This window comes from Pagrus major, chromosome 23, assembly GCF_040436345.1.
Source record: "Pagrus major chromosome 23, Pma_NU_1.0".
Classification (NCBI taxonomy): Eukaryota; Metazoa; Chordata; class Actinopteri; order Spariformes; family Sparidae; genus Pagrus; species Pagrus major.
The window spans coordinates 12856137-12875322 of record NC_133237.1 but is presented as its reverse complement, the minus strand read 5'-3'; the positions used below and the strand labels follow the sequence as shown (position 1 = coordinate 12875322).

The window sequence follows — 19186 nt, the reverse complement described above, 5'->3', positions numbered from 1 at the left end:
TAATAGAAAGTATCAGAGGGGAACTAAACATTCGTGCCCGCTGTTGTTACATCTAAAGATGCCCCCCGATGAGGCGGTGGTGTTTTCTGGCAGCCCACTAGCGGACCTCTGACACCACCGAGTGAATGATTGAATGAGAGTTGACAGTGATAGTGTAACTTTAACCACTACCGTAAACAAACGCAGAGGACGGAGCCTGCGGTGTAAACGCCACAGACCCGGACCGTCAACACGGAGACGTTAGCAACACATTAGCCGAAGCGGTTTGATGCCACAAGCTAGCAGCAAAGACTGCTAGCGCCTCGTTAAGCTAGCCAGCAGGTACGATTAGCCGCGTAGCTAATGCTAGCTGGCGAGCCTATTTATAGTGGACCTGTGTGCCATCAGCGGGGGAAATCGGTAGGCGATTAGTATTGACAGCGTAATCCGAGAGGCTTTTGTGTGTCCTATGATCTCGCAGCGCTGGTAGCCTGTACCAAAATGTCCACCACTTCGTTGGATAAAGAATTACAGGAGCGTCTGAGAGAGGCGTCTGCCATCGGGGACATCGACGAAGTGCGGACATTGGTGGAGAGTGGAGTGAATGTTAATTCACAGAACGAAATCAATGGATGGTGAGTGGGGGAAAAAAACAACAGAGGCGAGCCGTGCCGTGCTAATTAGCTTAACAGATTTGTAAATATTTACTGTTTGATGATTGCTGGAAAGTTCAGTGCAGCCAAACGTGTTGTTACAGGGACTAAGTGTGATCTTATTAGACAGACCAAGGCTGGTTATTCTGCCTGAAGTGCCACTTTTTATCTAGCTTAGTCAAACAGTGAATATAGGTTTTTAAAATATATAGTGCTTTTATTTTGGTAACCTCAGACCAACAGAAGTTAGGGAAAACAAGCTGTTACTTGGCACATGGCAAGCCTGTTCCTATTAGTTAGTTTATTATATATTCATATGAAGTAAAACTGTTTTAAATGACAGGTAATTACAGTGCATGACTTTTATTCTGACACTTTTCAGCTGCTGTAAGACTCCCAGCTTCCTAGTTCAGTACACAATCTGTGTGACGATCGGTGAAGCTATGTAAATCGATCATGTTATAAATGTTAAGTCATTCATATCGGCGTGTGTTAGCGTTGTGGTTCTCTCTCCAATAATCCCACCAGGACGTGCCTGCACTGGGCCTGCAAGAGGAACCATAAGCACATAGTGTCCTACTTACTCAGTTGTGGAGCGGACAAAGAAATCCTCACAGCTAAGGATGAGTTGGCCTCGCAACTCACATCCAAGCCGGAGATCAAACGACTTTTAGGAGGTAAACTACACACTTCTTACCATGCGATACCTGAAGTTGTAATTTACCGGTTAAAACCTGCATAATCTGTCTGGTTTGTAACGTTTTTGTTTCATGCACGTTATTACTGCAGTTGAAGTGGAGGAAGTGCCTGAAGTCAAAGAGCCTGAGCTGCCAATCATCCCCAACTACCTGTCCAACCCTCCCTTCATGTATTCCAAGATGGATAACAAGTCAGAGCTCATCCTGGCCCAGCATTTCACACAGAACGGTTCTGGAGAACACGACGAGGACACGCAAAGTGACTCAGCCTCCCTTTCCCCGACTCACGAGCCCCAGAAATCGCTGCTCTCCGAAGGCCCTTCTCCTCCTCCCCCTCAAAACCCCAGCACCCGCAGCCAGGCCCAGGCAGGAGACTTCATCCCTGTGACTGAGCAAAACGGCGTGTCAGCCTCACCCCACAACAACCACGCTGTTGTTAACTGCACGGTGCCCATTGACCTGTCGGTGGGGCCGCACCTCATCAACCACGCTGACTACCCGCACGCGGTGGCGCACAACGGCACCATGTGCTCGTCTCCTTTGCCCTCGCCCAGCCCCAGCTTGGCCAGCAGCGGCGGGGGCCAGGTCCAGGCTCCGGTGGCCGCCGCTAACCCAACAATGAGCCGGCAGCAGTCCATCCCACAGCAGCTGAGCTACAGCCAGGCTGGTGGGGCCATGCCGGCCTTCCAGCCTTTCTTCTTCACCGGCACCTTCCCTGTCAATGTGCAAGGTGAGAGAGTCATCCCGCTTTTTATTATGCGGGAAACCTTCGTCCACTTTAATGTGTACCAGACAGGAGTTCAGTAACTTTCTTTGCTGGGAGCTCTGACCTTATTGTTTTGTCGTTACAAGGCTTGAGTTTGTACTGCACGAGCAGGAAGTAAAGCTGCTGGCTTTTGTCTGTCGTGCTTATTTTTGTCGCATGCTATTCAAGTAAGTGACCAATGAGAGCTCAGACATGACGACATTCTCGGCAGCCGACTTGTCAAACCAGAAAGATTTATTAGTGGTGTATGTAGCCTACTCTGTCAGTATGATGAGTGAGCTGTCACAGGCTGAGCAGCAACTACACATCCATCTTGTACAGGAGACGTGCGTGTATCACACACAAGACACTGTAATTAAATCTCACCTTTTGCTGTCTCTGTCATCTAATCAGAAAACACAGTATCTTTGTTCAAAGAGAGGCATCTCTTTGGTTTTTCTCTGTAGAGTTGGTGCTCAAGGTGCGTATCCAGAACCCCAACGCACGGGAGAACGACTTCATCGAGGTGGAGCTGGACCGCCAGGAGCTCACCTATCGTTCCCTCCTGAGGGTCTGCTGCCGTGAGTTGGACATCGGCGCCGAACACGTGGAGAAAATCCGCAAGCTGCCAAACACCATGTTGAGAAAGGTACGAGAGAGAAGGCCCGCACAAGTTCCTTTTGTCATCCACACGAGGAGACATTCAGTAAACAGTTTGCAACAAGAACATACACGTATAAAAAGTCAAGAAGTCGGTTCAAGAAGTTTGATACTGACACGTGCACGTGAAGAGAATACATCTGAACCACTCCCAGACTGAACGTCTCACATGTTAAAGTGTTTACATTCAGTGAAAGAGACGTTTTGATCAGATTAAACTCACCCGCCTGCGGTCACAATGCTGCCTGACCTGTTTTGTTCTTGAGATCTATAGATGTAGTCAGACTCTCTGTCTGACTCGTGTCTGACACTGTCCCAAGCTCTCTATTTCAGTTTGTGACTCACTTTACCTTTCTCCCTCTGTGTTTACTATGTTTGAATCGTTGCCCACTGCCTCTGACACATTACGACATATAGTCAGAAATAATACTGAAACACACGCTGATAATTAGCTGCAATTATTAATGAACAGCTGTGTCATTTGCTGGTTCCAGCTTCTCAAGTATGACCATTTAACGCTTTTCTTTGTCAAAAATGGTCATAAACTGAATATATTTTGGCGGCCGTTAATAAACCTGGGTAGATAGAAATGAATGATGTTGACTTAAATGTATTTTTTTTCCTTCCCTGTCCAGGACAAGGACGTGGCTCGGCTGCAGGACTTTCAGGAGCTGGAGGTTGTGTTGGAGAAAGCAGAGGGCCTGTCTCTTTTCTCTGGGACCGGGGGCCTAACAGACAGACCCTGCTACAACATGAAGGCCTCCCGCCTCACCTACTAGAGCTACCACCGAGCCCGAGGTCTCCCCGCTCATGATGGGCTTCTGTAGCTAAAGCAACCGTTACTAGTTGCCCGCCCAGGCCCCTTGTTACAGCTTTGTCCGGCTTTGGTGTTTGGCCAATTTCCCAACTGGGATTTGTTCTTTCAAGTTCTGTAGCTATCGCCCTCCTCCTGTCCTCCGGCCCTCCTGCCGCTTTAGTGTACCCAACCAGTTCTAAGCGATTACTGATGCATGGTGTCCTCGATTATGTGCGAGAGTACTCGGGCCCCTCTCTCTCCTCTCTTTATCTCTTTCTCTCCACCCACTGCACTTTGTGCCAAGACTCCGGTGGGACAACAGAGGGAGACATCGGCTTGTCTTCCTTAACAACTGGACTTGAATGGGATTCTGCAATAGCCTTATACGGACACAACCTGATACCGGCTGTGGACTGTGGCCACCGAGGGAAACGGTCTGATAAGGCCGAGAGCAGAGGACGACAGGAAGGATTTACGTAACTCTTAACTCATCTGTTCATCATCAGTCCACAGGGAAGGACAGCGGACTTGCACACAGTAAACTGACCCATAGAGTGTTATCAGATATTCTAGCCTGCGTACACACTTTCATATATGCTGTAGGCAGAAAACCTTAGTGTCTTTCCTGCAGAGGGCAACCATTACCGGCCTGGTTCTTAGAGGTGGAAGTAATCTCACACCAGGTGAGACTTTGGACTAATAGTACTTTTATTTGCCGAGCACACGTACAGTATGCTTTAATCTCCAGCCACACTTAGGATGGATGAGTTTGAGTACTGTTTCTTCTACGTATTTAAATCATCCAGTCATAACACTGTGGAAAAGAAATAATTCGCTTTGTTTGAATTGTTCTTTCGTGTCGTTACATGTCAGAAAAAAAACAAAAAAACTTCAGTTATATCGTAGAGATAAATGTGCAGCAACTTGAAGCAGGACTCGTTTAATTTTAAAAAAAATCTACAACGCATTTTCACTTCTGCTTCGCAGGGTGCGCTATCCGTTTCAGTCAGCCTAACACTTAAACTGTCAACTGTGAAGTATTTATTTGAACTTTTTTTTAGTCGTAATGATTTGTACTAACGGAGTAACGAGGCTCGAGTCCCGGCAAAGGTTGCGTACGAGGCTCCCACTTGATTTTAAAGTTGTCGAATACTTTCAGTCGCTGTCCTCGTGTTTAACTGTGATTATTAGAATCAAAACCAAAAACTAATCTAGCCAGCAAAGATACTAACTGAACTATCACTGCTTCAGACATTTTCCCCCCTCCAAAATCAAAGAGGAAATAAATAAGATATATTAAAGGACATGATTATCTATGTTTGTGACACTTTATGTTATAATGAGCGCTTCCTTGTTCCCCCAACACTCATCCAAATGATATTTTCTGACGTGACTATCATTGCGTCACCTCACGTTAAACCTAGGCTATCTATATGGTGACTAGCTTTCTTTAAAACGCACTGAAAGCAACACAGAATATCAGTAGATACAGCTTCAGCTCGGTTGTCAAGGCCAGTTTAGTGTTAATATTTAAAGGTGCACTATGTAGTTTTTGAGAAAATCTCCATTGACTCATTTTCATGCTTAAACAAACTGAATGAACAAACTCTCTTCGTTTTCATGACTGAATTAACCGAATGAACAAACTGACCTTAAAGGACAACACAATTCATACTGTTTTACCTTGTTTATATGTGGCGGACCCTGCCACCTTTCTAGCTTCAAACACTGTTCTGGGGTCCTTATTTTCTTCTGAGGAAGGCTTATTTATTCAGCTATGGAAATAATAAATATTTCTGAGTTCTGTTATTACCTCATCAATGTAAATGTCAATTGTAAATATTACCTTTTGAGTTTCTGGATTTCTTTTCCAAAACTACATAGCGCACCTTTAATTTCTCCTTTTATTTAAACGAAACGATGTTTTCTACTTGGTCCCTTAATCAGAGGTGATGTCTGATGAGAAAAACAGTGTACATTGAGGATTTAACTGACAAGAGGCACAGCCATGTTGTGTCAGGTGGTCGTGCTTATGCTGCTTTCATCAACACTTTATATTTCATTTTAATTCTAAATGCTGGGGCTCCTTTTATTTGAAGCAGTGCAGTAGGCGGCCACTACACATGTCCTACAATCAAAACGGCTTCTTACCAAGTGGTAACTGTTTACTGTTCAAATGTATACCTGAAGCTCTTACTGTTATTTGTATGTTTTATGACCTATTTTTTATTAATTTGTATAATTTTTTTAACCAGCTAGGCCTGTTGTGTTTGTGTCAAAAAGAAGTCTATTATCGTGCAAAGAAAAGAGTTCAACAATGGGACGAGAAGTGCTGAGACGCTGCTGTTGAAGCTACGTGCAATGTGGGATTGGGTGGGGGAGAATGTGTTTCCAGAGAGTTTGCTGACTGTGAGAAGAGAAGACTACCAAGAGTGCTTATTTTACGTTCCCAACAATGTTAAATGCTTTATAAGGTGAAGTCGTGCCACATGTTGAAAAGGCAGGAGCTCGGTTGAGTAAAAGTGGGACAGTTGTGTGGAGGAAACAGCCCGCGGGCCGATTTGTGCCCTGGGTGAGCGAGAGCAGCATGTTCGAAATGGGTTTTTATAAGATCTAATTTTGACTATGTGGAGAGGAGATGACTAACATTGTATTTGTGGGGTTGCTTATTGTTCTAGAAAAAGCAGAATACAGTTTGACTTAACCTATGCATTCAGAGTCTGATATTTTTATATACAGTACGTCCTGTGTACTTGTAGAAATCTTAGGCACTGTTCAAGCTGTGTTTTTTCGTTCTTGAGACCTGTATCTGTTCTTTGATAAAGCATGGTGAAATACTTGATTTCTTCCCTCTTTTTCTCTCAAGCCGACCACGTGTGCTTCTGCAAGCACACTTATGTCCATCTGACTAAGGTAGTGTCTGTCTAAGAGCGCCTATCTGAAATCTCCCTTTAAATGAAGGGATCAGTGTCATGTTTTTAGAGGTTTTTTGTTGCAGCTAAATTAAAATGTCCGTTTCAGTTGAGAGCCACTAGAGGGAGCAGAAGAGCAAATATTGGCATAGGATGAGCCACAAACTGTAGCACCAGACAGCATATCAGGCCCCTTTAAAGCAGATAGTACTGCCTCCTGCTGGTCGGAGGGTGTACTGTATTTTTTTTTTTTAGGTATTACGAAAAGTGCACTATGGGCCTGTATTAGAAATGTCATTGCAAATATACAAAGACAATATATACTGTGTTATATAGATCAAATACTAAAATACACCTATTTATTTATCTGTGACTTCTTTATTGAGAACAAGAACAATATACAAAGAATTCAGGTAAAAACAAAAGCACATACAGATCAAATGTAATCTAAATAAATGTACATAAAGCACATATAGCAGAAATAATGCAAATAAATCAAAAAAACAACTTCACTTCACCAAAGTGAATCAGCTAAGCCCCAAAACAACTACACATGAAAGTCATATTAGTCTAATACTTCTTTTATGTCATCACAATATTACAATAATGCTGATAATGTTTTGTTTATATTTGTGTTTAGAATAAACACCTTGTTGTTAACAGCATACCTATGACTCTGATTGTTAGCATATTAGCGCCTAGCCTATAATTTCCCATAGCGAGTTAGCTGAAGGACATTTTAACAACAAAGTATTTATTCTGAACACATATATGCATCTATGATCAGTGTCTTTGTAATATTTACTTATTTGATGACATTGACATGACGGGGAAAAAAAGCAGCCTACACTGGTGTTTTGGTTTAACTAGTGACCGGGCTAACTGGTGACTTTCAGCAGAAAGGTTGCTTGTAGTGACGGCAGCTTATGAAAGTCAGAACAAACTTTTGAATGATACCTTGTAGATTTCATATAAGTCGAGATTCAACTGGATAATGTGTTTCTTGAAAGGTGAAATAAGCGAAAGTTTACATTGCCTAATCCATTTAACGACACCATACCACTCCTAATCAGTCCCCATTGGTTTGAACTGGAGCCTCAGGAGGGAGGACTGCACTTCTAGAATAAGAAGACTTGTTTTTGTGCCTGTGTGCCGCTGACAGCTGTGGCTGAAAGCATTTTATTTACAGTTTGTCTGTCCTTCTGTCCCATTCTCGTGTATGTGATAGCTTAAAGTTCACTTATTCAAGGATTTGACTCAAGAATTAATGCACCAATTATGGAAACATTTCAAACACACGTCTAACAGGATAAAATGATTGAGTGACATTTTATATCCCAAAGCTGAACACCGCTCTTGAAACTGTGGTTCAACTCACTGATTTACAAAAGTTATGAAAGGGATGGCTTCCTCAGCTCTACAGACAATTATATATTGTCTCACAGCGTATATGGTAATATTGTCCAAACCTACATCGACTAAATCCATATAATCAACCATTAGGAATTTGTTTTTGTTTTTTCCTAACAGGTACCTGTGTGGATGTCACTCCATGCTATCATTTTGAAAAAACAAATGTATTAACTGAAACTCAAAGTGTTTTTTAACTGTACAAGAAGGATTTAGCCTGTTAGTAGAGAAACCCTTGTCTCCGGCGTGCACTGACAGTGTTATATCGTTTGATGCATGTCTTACTGCAGAATCTGCTCAAGTGAAGTAGAGCTGAATATTCACTTACATACTGGACTGACAAAAAATCTGATGTCAAGCTACACTGTTTGCTGCTCAGTTACACATTTTTTTTTACAGATTGTCCCTTTATTGACACTTATGTGCATTATTGACACTAATAAATAGCTTTTCTGGCAATGTTCCATATTTCAGTATTGTTCTACGGTCCAGCTGTGGTTTTGTCTTCGACCAGGCCGTTCACTTTTGACCTGCATTTTCAAGCCAATGTTGTACATTCTGTTATGAACTAAGGAGACATTTTGTTATGTTCCCTTTCTGATTTAAAGAACATAAACAACACCTAAGTTATGGTCATACTGACACACTTGAGAATCTGTGAAATCCTTAACCTCTTCAGCAAAGTGAAGACAACAGTGTTCACGCGGCGAGCAGATGTTCAGACACTGCGATGCGATCAGGAGAGCGCCGTTGCGTAATCTGAGCGAGAGCGGTGTGGAGAAAGTTAAATGTGTGTTTGTGTGTGTGCAACCTAAAAATAGGGACAAAGGAATGTAAAGCAATCAGGATACATACATTTCACTGAAGCTGCGCATGTACGCCTGCATGTCTGTCCATCGGCATGTTGTGCAGTGTGTCTAGACTGGGGCTGAGGAATCAGCTTAGGGCCCTGCTGTGGCTGGACGTGTCTCTCTCCTTTGTTCTGGAGGGAGACATTCATAATAAGCTTAGTATGAACAGTCATAACACCTTCATTGTTTTGAACCCGTTCCACCAGCTTCCCAGGCCTCAGCCGTGGGCAAGAGAAGCCGTGGACCTGCGTGGTCGGGAACCCCTAAGAGCATTTCAGAAATGGAGGCAGAAGGCGACGTTACTCACAAGTACGTGCCTCGGGCGATGTGCTTGGACTATGGCCCCTGGTACAATTTGTGCCCCTCTCTAACAGGCATAAATCCAATATACAGAGCTACTTGTTAAAAGCATGACGCTGTAAAGCCACAGAGATTAATGAAGTTAGATGTACAGGAGTCTACAGTACATCTCGACAAACTATAGAGATTTATGCCTTTTTTTTTATCAGTGGTGCTGTTCATTTCAAAATGTTGGGATGGCACATCTCGCAAACAACTAATCACATCAACATTTCTACCATAAATATCACGTTACATTCTGACTTTCTTATCAGGAGAGGATGCTAGGTGAGACCGCATTTAGGCAAGGCCACTATTTGAGACCGCTATAAGACTTTTTGCTTGCAACTTTTGGTCAACCTGTCCCTCTCCTACACACCTGGCTCATGAAGTAGATGTGCAGGGTATTTTTTTGTGTTAAGAAATGTACAATGCCGACATTTATTCTGGCAATTTAGTTGAAACACTGTGGTGAGAACAGGGCTTGTTGACCTCACTCTTGCTTGAGTTGTACAGGCCCACATACAGCACGTTGAATGAGTCTCAAGCAAGTCCCAAGTCATTTTTCTAGGTCAAGTCAAGTCGAGTCTAAAGTTAAAGCAACATTATGTAACAACTGGCATTTCAAAATCTGGTTATCAACCCCTCTGAGGCTCACTAGTTTATATCTATATATATCTTGTTTGTTTAATTTGTACAAAACCTGAGGAGCAAAAACTACAATTTACATCTTATTTATTTTTGCAGCACTGACGATCCAATCCAGCATTTATAAGGGTGACATAGAGGAAGACCCAACTAAACCCCAATATTCCCACTAAGCCTAGAACTCATTCAGGAAGTTTTTTGTCCTATATGCATCTCTAGATGAGTCCTGGCTGAACGAAAATGTATCAAATGAAGTCATTTTGCCTTCAGGTCTGTAAGTTTCGAACATTATTACACTGAAAGTTTTTTTATTTATTGTTTTTTGATTTCTGCATGCTTTTGTCAGTGGATGTGTGCAATTACAAAGGGTACCATGATAACGATATAGTGAAACAGCATTGTCTGTACAAAATCAAACATCTGGATCTATCAGCTTTATGTGGCATTAACCTCAACATCTTATTATTGTGAGAAAATAAACATAATGCAGACATCCGTTGAGTTAACTTGTTTTGAACTGGGCTCAGAGAAGGTCAAAGTCAAGGTCTGTTTGCAGACAATACATGCGCTGAAGGCAGATAGGCTGTCGGAGCGCCCTGCGTGGGGTCCACCGTGTGGCTTTATTCAATATGTGACATGCCCCTTAGCCCCAGTGTCGGCTATGCTGGGAATGCAGGGGTGAAGGTTAGGGGTGTAGGGCCTGAGGGGGTGAGTGGGTGAGCAGACACTGAAAACACAGCTTGACTGTGTTTGTGCATTTGCAGGCAATTGAGAGAGTGCGCATGTGTGTGTGTGTGTGTGTGTGTGTGTGTGTGTGTGTGTGTGTAAAACAAGTATGATGATGTATGCAATCTTCATCCATTTTATTTAACCAATTCCATGTAAATTATTAGTATTGCCAGCTAAATAATCAGCGTTTTTTGCATGTATGAATTATGAGTCTTACCTGTGTGTGTGTGTGTGTGTGTGTGTGTGTGCGTGTGTATGTGTGTGTGTGTGTGTGTGTGTGTGTGTGTGTGTGTGTGTGTTTTCAGAGGGCTCACAGACACAGGCCAGACTAAGACTGCAGGGTTTGGCCTGGAGAACGCTGGGCCTCTTTGGGCTCAGCAGGGACTCAGCTTGGGAAGCACAGACTCCATTCTCACACACACGCACACGCACACACACACACACACGCACACACACACGCACACACACACGCACACACACACACAGAGACTTACACTCTCACACACGCAGCGAGGCTACTAAAATGTAGAATCTTTAGTTCTTCAAAAAATAAAGGTTTTTAGTTTATTCGAGCTCAGTGGTTTTCCCCGGAATGATTATGAGGTTGAGTTTGATCTACAGCAGGATCCTTTTATTACTATCATTGTATTTTCTTCTGTTCATGTAAAATGACCAAACAGACCGCCAGCCTAGTTCTTTTGCTTTGAAGCCCCTTTTTCTGCAACACTTCTTGGAACAGGCTTTTGGGGAAGAAACCAGTTTTCACAGCATGATATCAAACTGTCTGTACTACTTGTGACTTCTTACGTGTCAATATTGTGATAGCCTGAGTCGTGAACTTTATAGTATTTCCATTTGTTTTTGCTGTCTGTGTTATCACTAACCCCACCACACAATATTCCAACATTGACACTGAACAATGATACATATTTGGAGTAATTAAAGCACAAAGTAGTGATTTTAATTGTAATTTAATATTCATATGGCATACTCAGCTACCAAGACATGTTAAAGTCATTATGATGACTTAGAACACAATCATATTCACTATAACTATTTGCCTTTTATGCTTCACCATCTGCGTTTTGTATTACATTATGTTAAATAATAAACCAACAGTAGGTTGGGTATGGAAGCCCAGAACGGCCATGCTTGCAGTTATTTTTTTAATGATGTTATCTCGAGATGAAGTTGATTATTTCATTATTTTGAGGTAACAAAGATTGTTATCTCAAAGATTTTTTTGTATCTTGTTATCTCTTGCAAACAAAAAGCCCATTCCTTGAAATAATAAATAATCTATCACGAGAAAATGATTTTTGTTTACTCTGGATCAGGGTATATTCATGGACGAGTTACAAAAACAAGTGTCTGGCTCATTTAATCCCACCTGGATTCAGCCTTCAAGATTACTGTCTTGACTGCTGAGGAGAATTCATAATGAAACAGCACAGTTAAATGCACTGCGCTCGCCTGTGAAGACGCAGACGGGCAGATCTTTTGCTGAAATGACGAGGGCTGATCTAAATGTTGCCTCTAACAGAAAGACACAGTGCAATTTCTGCCTTTGCCCGGTCTTGATTGAAGTCTGATGCCTCGATCAGTGACATTTTCATTCTCAGTAATTTGTCAAGATGCAATATGTACACGAGTAATAAGAGAAATGTGTCAATGGGTTGATTATGTCCAACACAGCTTGTTGTCTCAAGATAATGAAAGAATTTCTGTGTAATCTCGAGATAAACTGCATAAAATAAAATAGTTGCAAGCGATACGTAAAATGTAAAAAAAATACAGATGTTTGCAGGTTGAATTTCACAACAGGCAGCTCAGAGGTGGCTAACATGGCACCATCAGCTGGGGCTCCAGGATACTTGTCATCACCTATCTAGAAAGTCTGGCCGCAGATCTGTGGAGAAAAACAAGAGGAGGAGGAGGTAGGAAAAGAGGATCCAGTGGGAGTTGGAGGAGGAGAGAAGCTTTAACCTAATCATCAACCAGAATTAACATATAAGAAACCATCCTTTAATGATACATAATGCACCCCACTTCTACTCAAGCACTTTTAGTGAAACCTGTCCTTTGGTTCATTTTCTGTGCAGAAGTCAAACCAGAGAAGGATGTGCACAGAACCGACACCAGAGCTGCAATAACTAAGTTTGGTGCCATCTGCTGGAGACATTTCGCTCAGATGGACAGGAAACATCATGCAGTATTACTGTATGTCACTGAGTACTGTGTTTAAATGTGTGAAAGAAAGATGTTTTTTTTTTTTAAATGAACATACCCAAAGCCTCTTCTTATATGAAACACTACACAATAATAACTATTTGTTAAAAAAGTAAGATGAAGTCTGTCAACATAATAAAAACTACATCCATTTTTTGGCTCTATTCAGCATCTTTACATTATTATTTTTTTTAAATTAACATCCACTGTTGTATAATAAACATCATCTGCTATAGTTGTTATAGTATTGCTAATATCTCCTCCTTTGCACCGACTTTGCAAGTTAAGGGTTAAGGCAGCCGGCGCCTTACGCACAGGTGTCTCGCCAGTCCTCTGCGAAACAGCGCCTGCAAACTGTTGGCGAACTTTTTTTCTTTTTTCTTCTTCCTTTAATTAAGTTGATCATAACTGTAACTCAGCTGGGATTTGCCGTCCGACTAGACAGGCCACTGTAATTCATGTAGTTAGATCTTAAGTGGGTTTGCACACCGCAGCCCTAATCTCTCGCTGCTATTAAACGTGGAGCGACTAACCTGGAGAGCTCTCCACATCGAGACCGGTCCGGCGCGCTCCTCTTCTCGCTTTTTTTACGCACCATCTGATCCTAGTGGTTAGAAAATAACTACGCGACAGTTTGAAGATAGTCTGAAGGGTTTTAAAACCTTTAAGGTCGGGTTAAACTGGTTGGATTTTGACAGATTTTTGGGGTTTTTTTGTTTTTAGCGTCCGCTCTGTTACGCGCCGGATATGTGGTGGATGCTGTTTCCCCGATGGATTTGGTTTCTTCTGGGACAATGTTACACTATTCTCCTCTATATGGACAGCTGCCGTGTGAGAGCGATGCCCATGCCCATGTCCGTGGCAAAGGTGGTGTACTCTCACGCAGGTTTGTGCCCGAACGACCTGAACCCCAACCTGTGGGTGGATGCTATGAGCACCTGCATGCGCGAGTGTGAATCTGACCAGGTGAGCTGACCCGCAGCTGAAGGTGATGTAGCCTGCAGCATGTGCAAATGTGCAACGTGAGGACAGTGAGCCAGATGTGAAAGTAGTTTGTGAAAAATGTTGTGAGGCCATATCTTAAAATGAGGCAGAATGATTTAGATTTTTATTTATTTATTTTTTATCTTACTATCTATTATCTATTGCAAGACATTTCAATCTGAGGTGTTCAAAAGTGTCAGTGGTCTCTGTTCCCAACAATTTCTGTTGTCGTTGCATTGTGCATGAGCTGCTGCCTGGGGTGCTAAAAGAAAAATATCAAGCAGAAACCCAGTTCAACAAAAATAATCTTAGTGGTTTTTGCTGAATTTAATTCCTTCAAGTTTTCATTCATGCTGTGTCATGTTGATCAAAACCTATCCACACTGAAAACATGAAAGACTTCACCAGGAATCACAACCATTCTGTCTGTTTTATGTTGTATTTAATACTGTTTATTAACTCAAAAAGAAATAATGGCATGTGGTTCAAACGTCCTGTCTCTTTTCCAACTTTAGGACTGTGAGTCCTTCGAGAAGTGCTGCCCTAATGTCTGCGGTAACAAGAGCTGTGTGGCAGCACGCTACATAGACATCAAGGGCAGCAAGGGCCCTGTTGGAATGCCAAAGGGCGCCACCTGCGACAAGTTCATGTGCTCCCAGCAAGGGTCAGAGTGCGACATCTGGGACGGCCAGCCTGTTTGTAAGTGCCGGGACCGCTGTGAGAGAGAACCCCACTTCACCTGTGCATCTGACGGCATGACCTATTATAACAAGTGCTACATGGATGCAGAGGCCTGTACCAAGGGTATCTCAATCTCTGAGGTCACCTGCAGGTAACATGTTAAGTATTCTATATCTCTACTATTTGTTTTTTGGTGTTATGAGGTAAAGTTGTCTCGTTTCAGTACTCAAAATTAAGACATTTTAAAACAAGTTTTAAATGGCTGTAGCATAGAATAACAAATGTATTCTGTGTGCAACAGAAAAGGTTCAGTGTGTGGGTATTTTTTAGGCAGAAATGGAATATAAGTATAATCATAATCATTACACATTCATAAGTATGATTTCATTTCATTTCGATGTAATATCACCTAAAAATGCAGGTTGTTCTCACTCCCAATTTGTCAAATACAGCTGCCTGGCTAGTGTCCCTACACTTGTAAATGTGACACTGTAGTTGTAGTTAAGTACCTAACCAAGTAGCTTTTGTGCCTTTACCTAACCAACTAGTTTCTGTGCCTAAACCTAACCAATCTAGCCAAGTAATATTTGGACGCAAACCTAACCATGTAGTTTTTGTGCTTAAACTTGAACAAACCGCAGCTGTTTTCACAACTTTACAAATAGTAAAATGTGAGTCAGCAAGCAAGCTTTATTTTAAGTCTGACCAGATGTTGTACTTGTATGATTTCTAACTTGACCGTGGAGCCCTTCTTGTGCAAAACCAATGTTAAAGGGGAAGGTAGAGCGTCATAGTTTGACGCCTAAGGCCACTGACAAAGTTGCTGCATTTAACGAGATGGGAGTGAGAATGTGTTGGAAAATAAGAATCATTGTATTTTAGGCAGATGCACTGCCATGTTTTTACAAAAGCTGGCTCTAGAGAGGGCCTTTTGCATTTTTAGCGTTCTATACTCGCTTGCAAGGGTATTCAGTATTCAGTTATTTGCAATCTGCAACCTCTCCGTTATATACCACTAAACCTCCACACTGAACCTTTAAAGAAGAGTCGTGGACATTTCCTCGCTCTAATTAATTCATTTGTCATTCAACCTACTTACAGGTACCACCTGACCTGGCCAAACACCAGTCCAATCCCTGCGGAGACCACCTTACATCCCACCACTGCCCTCCAGACCACCCTGCCAGCTGACATCCAGCTCCCCGCCATACACAGCGGCCCCACCCAACAGGCTGTTTTCGTGGGTGAGACAGCTAGCTTCCTGTGTGAGGTGTCCGGGAAGCCACGTCCAGAAATCACCTGGGAGAAGCAACTGAAAGGCAAGGAGAACACCATAATGAGACCCAACCATGTCCGAGGGAACGTTGTGGTCACCAACATCGGCCAGCTGGTCATATACAATGCGCAACTTCAGGATGCCGGCATCTACACATGCACAGCCAAAAATGTTGGGGGGAGTGTTTCATCACACTTTCCCTTGGTAGTGATCAGAAAAGAAGCAAAAGGTAAGAATGCAGAGGGGAATAGCACCAACCTGCCATTTCCAGCTGAAGAGTGTCTTAAGAGTCCAGACACAGATGACTGTGGGGAGGAGAGCATGAGCTGGTACTATGAACCAAAGAGGAACAATTGCTTCACCTTCACTTACAGTCAGTGCAATAAAAACCGTAACCATTTCGACACCTACGAAACCTGCATGCTGTCATGCGGAGGAGAGCTGTCTGCTCCTTGCAGCCTACCAAGTCTCCAAGGGCCTTGCAAAGCCTATGAGCCTCGCTGGGCTTACAGCAGCGCCCTCAAAAAGTGTCAGTCCTTTGTCTACGGAGGCTGCGGTGGCAACGAGAACAACTTCGAGTCTAAAGAAGCCTGTGACGAGATGTGTCCCTTTCCGAAGAACCACAACTGCAAGATATGTAAACCTCGAGGCAAGATGGTCACCAGCTTCTGCAAGAGTGACTTCGTGATCCTCGGGCGTGTGACTGAGCTGACAGAGGAGCAGGAGTCCGGCCACGCTTTGGTGATGGTGGAGGAGATCTTGAAGGATGAGAAGATGGGTCTGAGGTTCTTTGGCAAAGAGCCCTTGGAGGTCACTCTCCTGAACATGGACTGGAACTGCCCCTGCCCCAATATCACCACAGCCAACGGGCAGCTCATCATCATGGGGGACGTCAACAACGGGATGGCCGTTCTGCAGCCCGACAGCTTCGTAGGCTCTTCAAGCACTCGTAAAATCAGGAAGCTTCGTGAGATCGTCCACAAGAAAACCTGCGATTTCCTGAAAGATTTCTCTGCCGTCCAGTAGAGTCTTCCAAAAGTCAGTTATGTTGTTTTCTGATTTATTCCAAGCTCCAGTGACCTCACCAGTCCGACCGACTGCCAGGGAACACAAAGCTAGTAACTTATCTGTTACATTTTGTTGCCTGTTTCAGATGTTTTTCCTCCCTTACTTTGTTCCTTATTGCTCAGTAGGTCTCAGAAAAATCACTCCTCACTTTTTATTCTTGCCATGATTTCTTCACAAATGCTGTGCTGAGACTGTCCACAAAGCTCTAGACAGTTTTCATGGCCACATCTAGGGTACACTGTCTGGAAAAGGCAGGTAGAATAGTATTAGCAACAAGCATTTACCCTGTACAAAGTATTTAATCTTTATAAGTGTTTACTAAAATGGCTTTATAGATCTCCTCTCCAATGTGAACACACTAATATCATTTGTTTAGCAGTATGTTTTAATGTGATTGGTACGTTTGCTTTATGTTCTTGTGGGTTATCACAACAAAGACGTTATGTAACATCAGTCCTGAGCACTTGAGCTCACTATAATGCAATTTGCAAGCCTCAGTTTATGTACCAGAATCAAATAAGCTCTTTGGATCCACATTTCTGTGGAATCTGTTTTGATAAGTTTTTAATTTACAATACAGAACATGTATGTGGACTTCTATAATCTGTATTTATTTATATATATATATATATGTATAGGCAGAATGTCTCTCCGTGGATCTAATTACATGGAGAACAGACATATTTTTTGTTATCTATTATATATTAGTTTTCATTCAAACTTTGATGGAACACGATGGCAGAATGAATAAAGATAATTGACCAAACACTGCTTTGTGTCCTTGCTTTGTGATGTTGTTATGCACCCAACATGCCCCCAGCTTATCAAAAGGCTCATGCGGCCAGTGCATGTGCTGTTCTGTAGTTGACATCCCTCCATCCATGTCCTCCTCCTTCCCTCTCCACACACACACACACACACACACACACACACACACACACACACACAGGGTCCGTAGTCTGAAGCAGGTCACATTCCAGCCCAGCTGTGGTGGCCTGCAGAGCTGTGTGTTGTGTTGTGTCTGGGTCTGGGGCCCTCGCATAGCACACACCCCACCGGCCATCCACTGGCCTTGGGCGGCCCCTTTCATGTGCAAGAGGCCGGGGTGAAGGGGAAGAGGAGGAGGAGAGGGATGTTGGCTGAATCTCTCTCTTTCACTCACTCAGTTGGCCACATCTGTGTTAAAGGGGCATAATAGAGAACAGAGAGAGGAATTGAAGGAGAGTAAAAAAGTCAAGTAGAAATAGAGGAATGTAACCCCTGAACTGAACCAAAGTTAATGCAAAGTTTGACACTAATTATCTCGATTAACCCCAAATCGTTCTGTAGAATCACCGTCTCCTCAGGCTTGTGACTAAGAGAAAAAGACACTGGGAGAAAATGAAAACATGAGTGAGTATGCAGCAGGTGCAAACTGTTACAGTGCCAGGTGTTGAAGCTGCGGGAGACCTTAAGAACAAAGTTAGTCACCAGGACCAGCAGGGCATACAGGAAACAAAACATAAGGAGCCACTGAATGTTTTCCCCCTTCCCCCTCATATCCCCTTTTCTAACTCCCTCTTCCTCAACTGCCTACCCTCTCAGACCCGACAGAGCGCCGGCCTTGTGCGGAGACCTCTGACCCCGCTAATGAAAAAGAGGCCACCAAGGAAAAGGCCACTTTCATTAGAACTGTTGACAAGTGTTAAGTGACTGGCTGAGCTCCAGACGAGCTCCCTTGATGCCCTGCACATCACAGCCGGCTGCTGATTTCAGTATCAAGTTCACTTAGAGACCACCAGCCAGGCGGCCTGCCAGACAGACCATAATAATAAGCCAGACAGCCACAGGCACAAAGGAGGGGCACAATGCCCTCAGTGACACAGTATCAGTGAACTTGTTGGCGTTCAAAAGTGAGGGATCGACTTTCTTCCAAGATAACTAGCCATTAATTGCACTTTGATTGCCTTGCTCACAAAATGAACATCGTTTTCTACACAATGTATGCACATAACCAATAATAGTTCATCATAGCACAAATTTGGATGAACAATTTAGGTTAAAAGCCAATTTATTTAAAAACAGTACTCTGGGGATTTAGTATTTCACTCTTGTAACACTGTTGGACCCACAATAACAGTTATGAAAGGATCAAAATGCAGCAGAAGCAGAGATTTCACGTTTCATGCTCATGTAGCTTCAAGCTGTCGCCAGATTTTTTTTTCATTTTCAAGCAGGAGCCACAAAAGCTGTTAGACGGCTTTTTTTCTTGTCCGCAGTAGTGCGATGTGTAAAACTGATGGAGTTGCCCCTTTATTTTTTCATGGTCTCTCAGTCAAAATTCAACTTATTCATTCTAAGATCTTAAAAAAGGAATAACTTTTGACCAAAAGACTCATATTTGTATCAGTCCACTGTGGTGAATCACCTCACAGACGCAGTGTGCTGAGAAACCTTCAAATCATTTGAGATGCAAGTCCACCAGGAAATATTCTTTATTTTGACAACTCTGGGTCACAAGGCACTGGTTTACATTTGTTTTTGGGAAA

At 42.9% G+C, this 19186-nt stretch overlaps 2 protein-coding genes across 2 annotated transcripts; both read left to right on the top strand.

Annotated features, from left to right (window-relative positions):
• On the top strand, window positions 1-6373 carry ankrd40 (ankyrin repeat domain 40). Its single transcript, XM_073494979.1, has 5 exons — window positions 1-614; window positions 1161-1309; window positions 1422-2060; window positions 2543-2724; window positions 3371-6373. The coding sequence occupies exons 1-5, from the start codon at window positions 481-483 to the stop codon at window positions 3512-3514; spliced, it is 1248 nt and encodes a 415-aa protein (XP_073351080.1). The 5' UTR covers window positions 1-480; the 3' UTR covers window positions 3515-6373.
• A 7023-nt stretch (window positions 6374-13396) lies between these two features.
• wfikkn2a (info WAP, follistatin/kazal, immunoglobulin, kunitz and netrin domain containing 2a) lies at window positions 13397-16616 on the top strand. Its single transcript, XM_073495168.1, has 3 exons — window positions 13397-13615; window positions 14149-14465; window positions 15416-16616. The coding sequence occupies exons 1-3, from the start codon at window positions 13397-13399 to the stop codon at window positions 16614-16616; spliced, it is 1737 nt and encodes a 578-aa protein (XP_073351269.1).
• Window positions 16617-19186: the final 2570 nt, after the last annotated feature.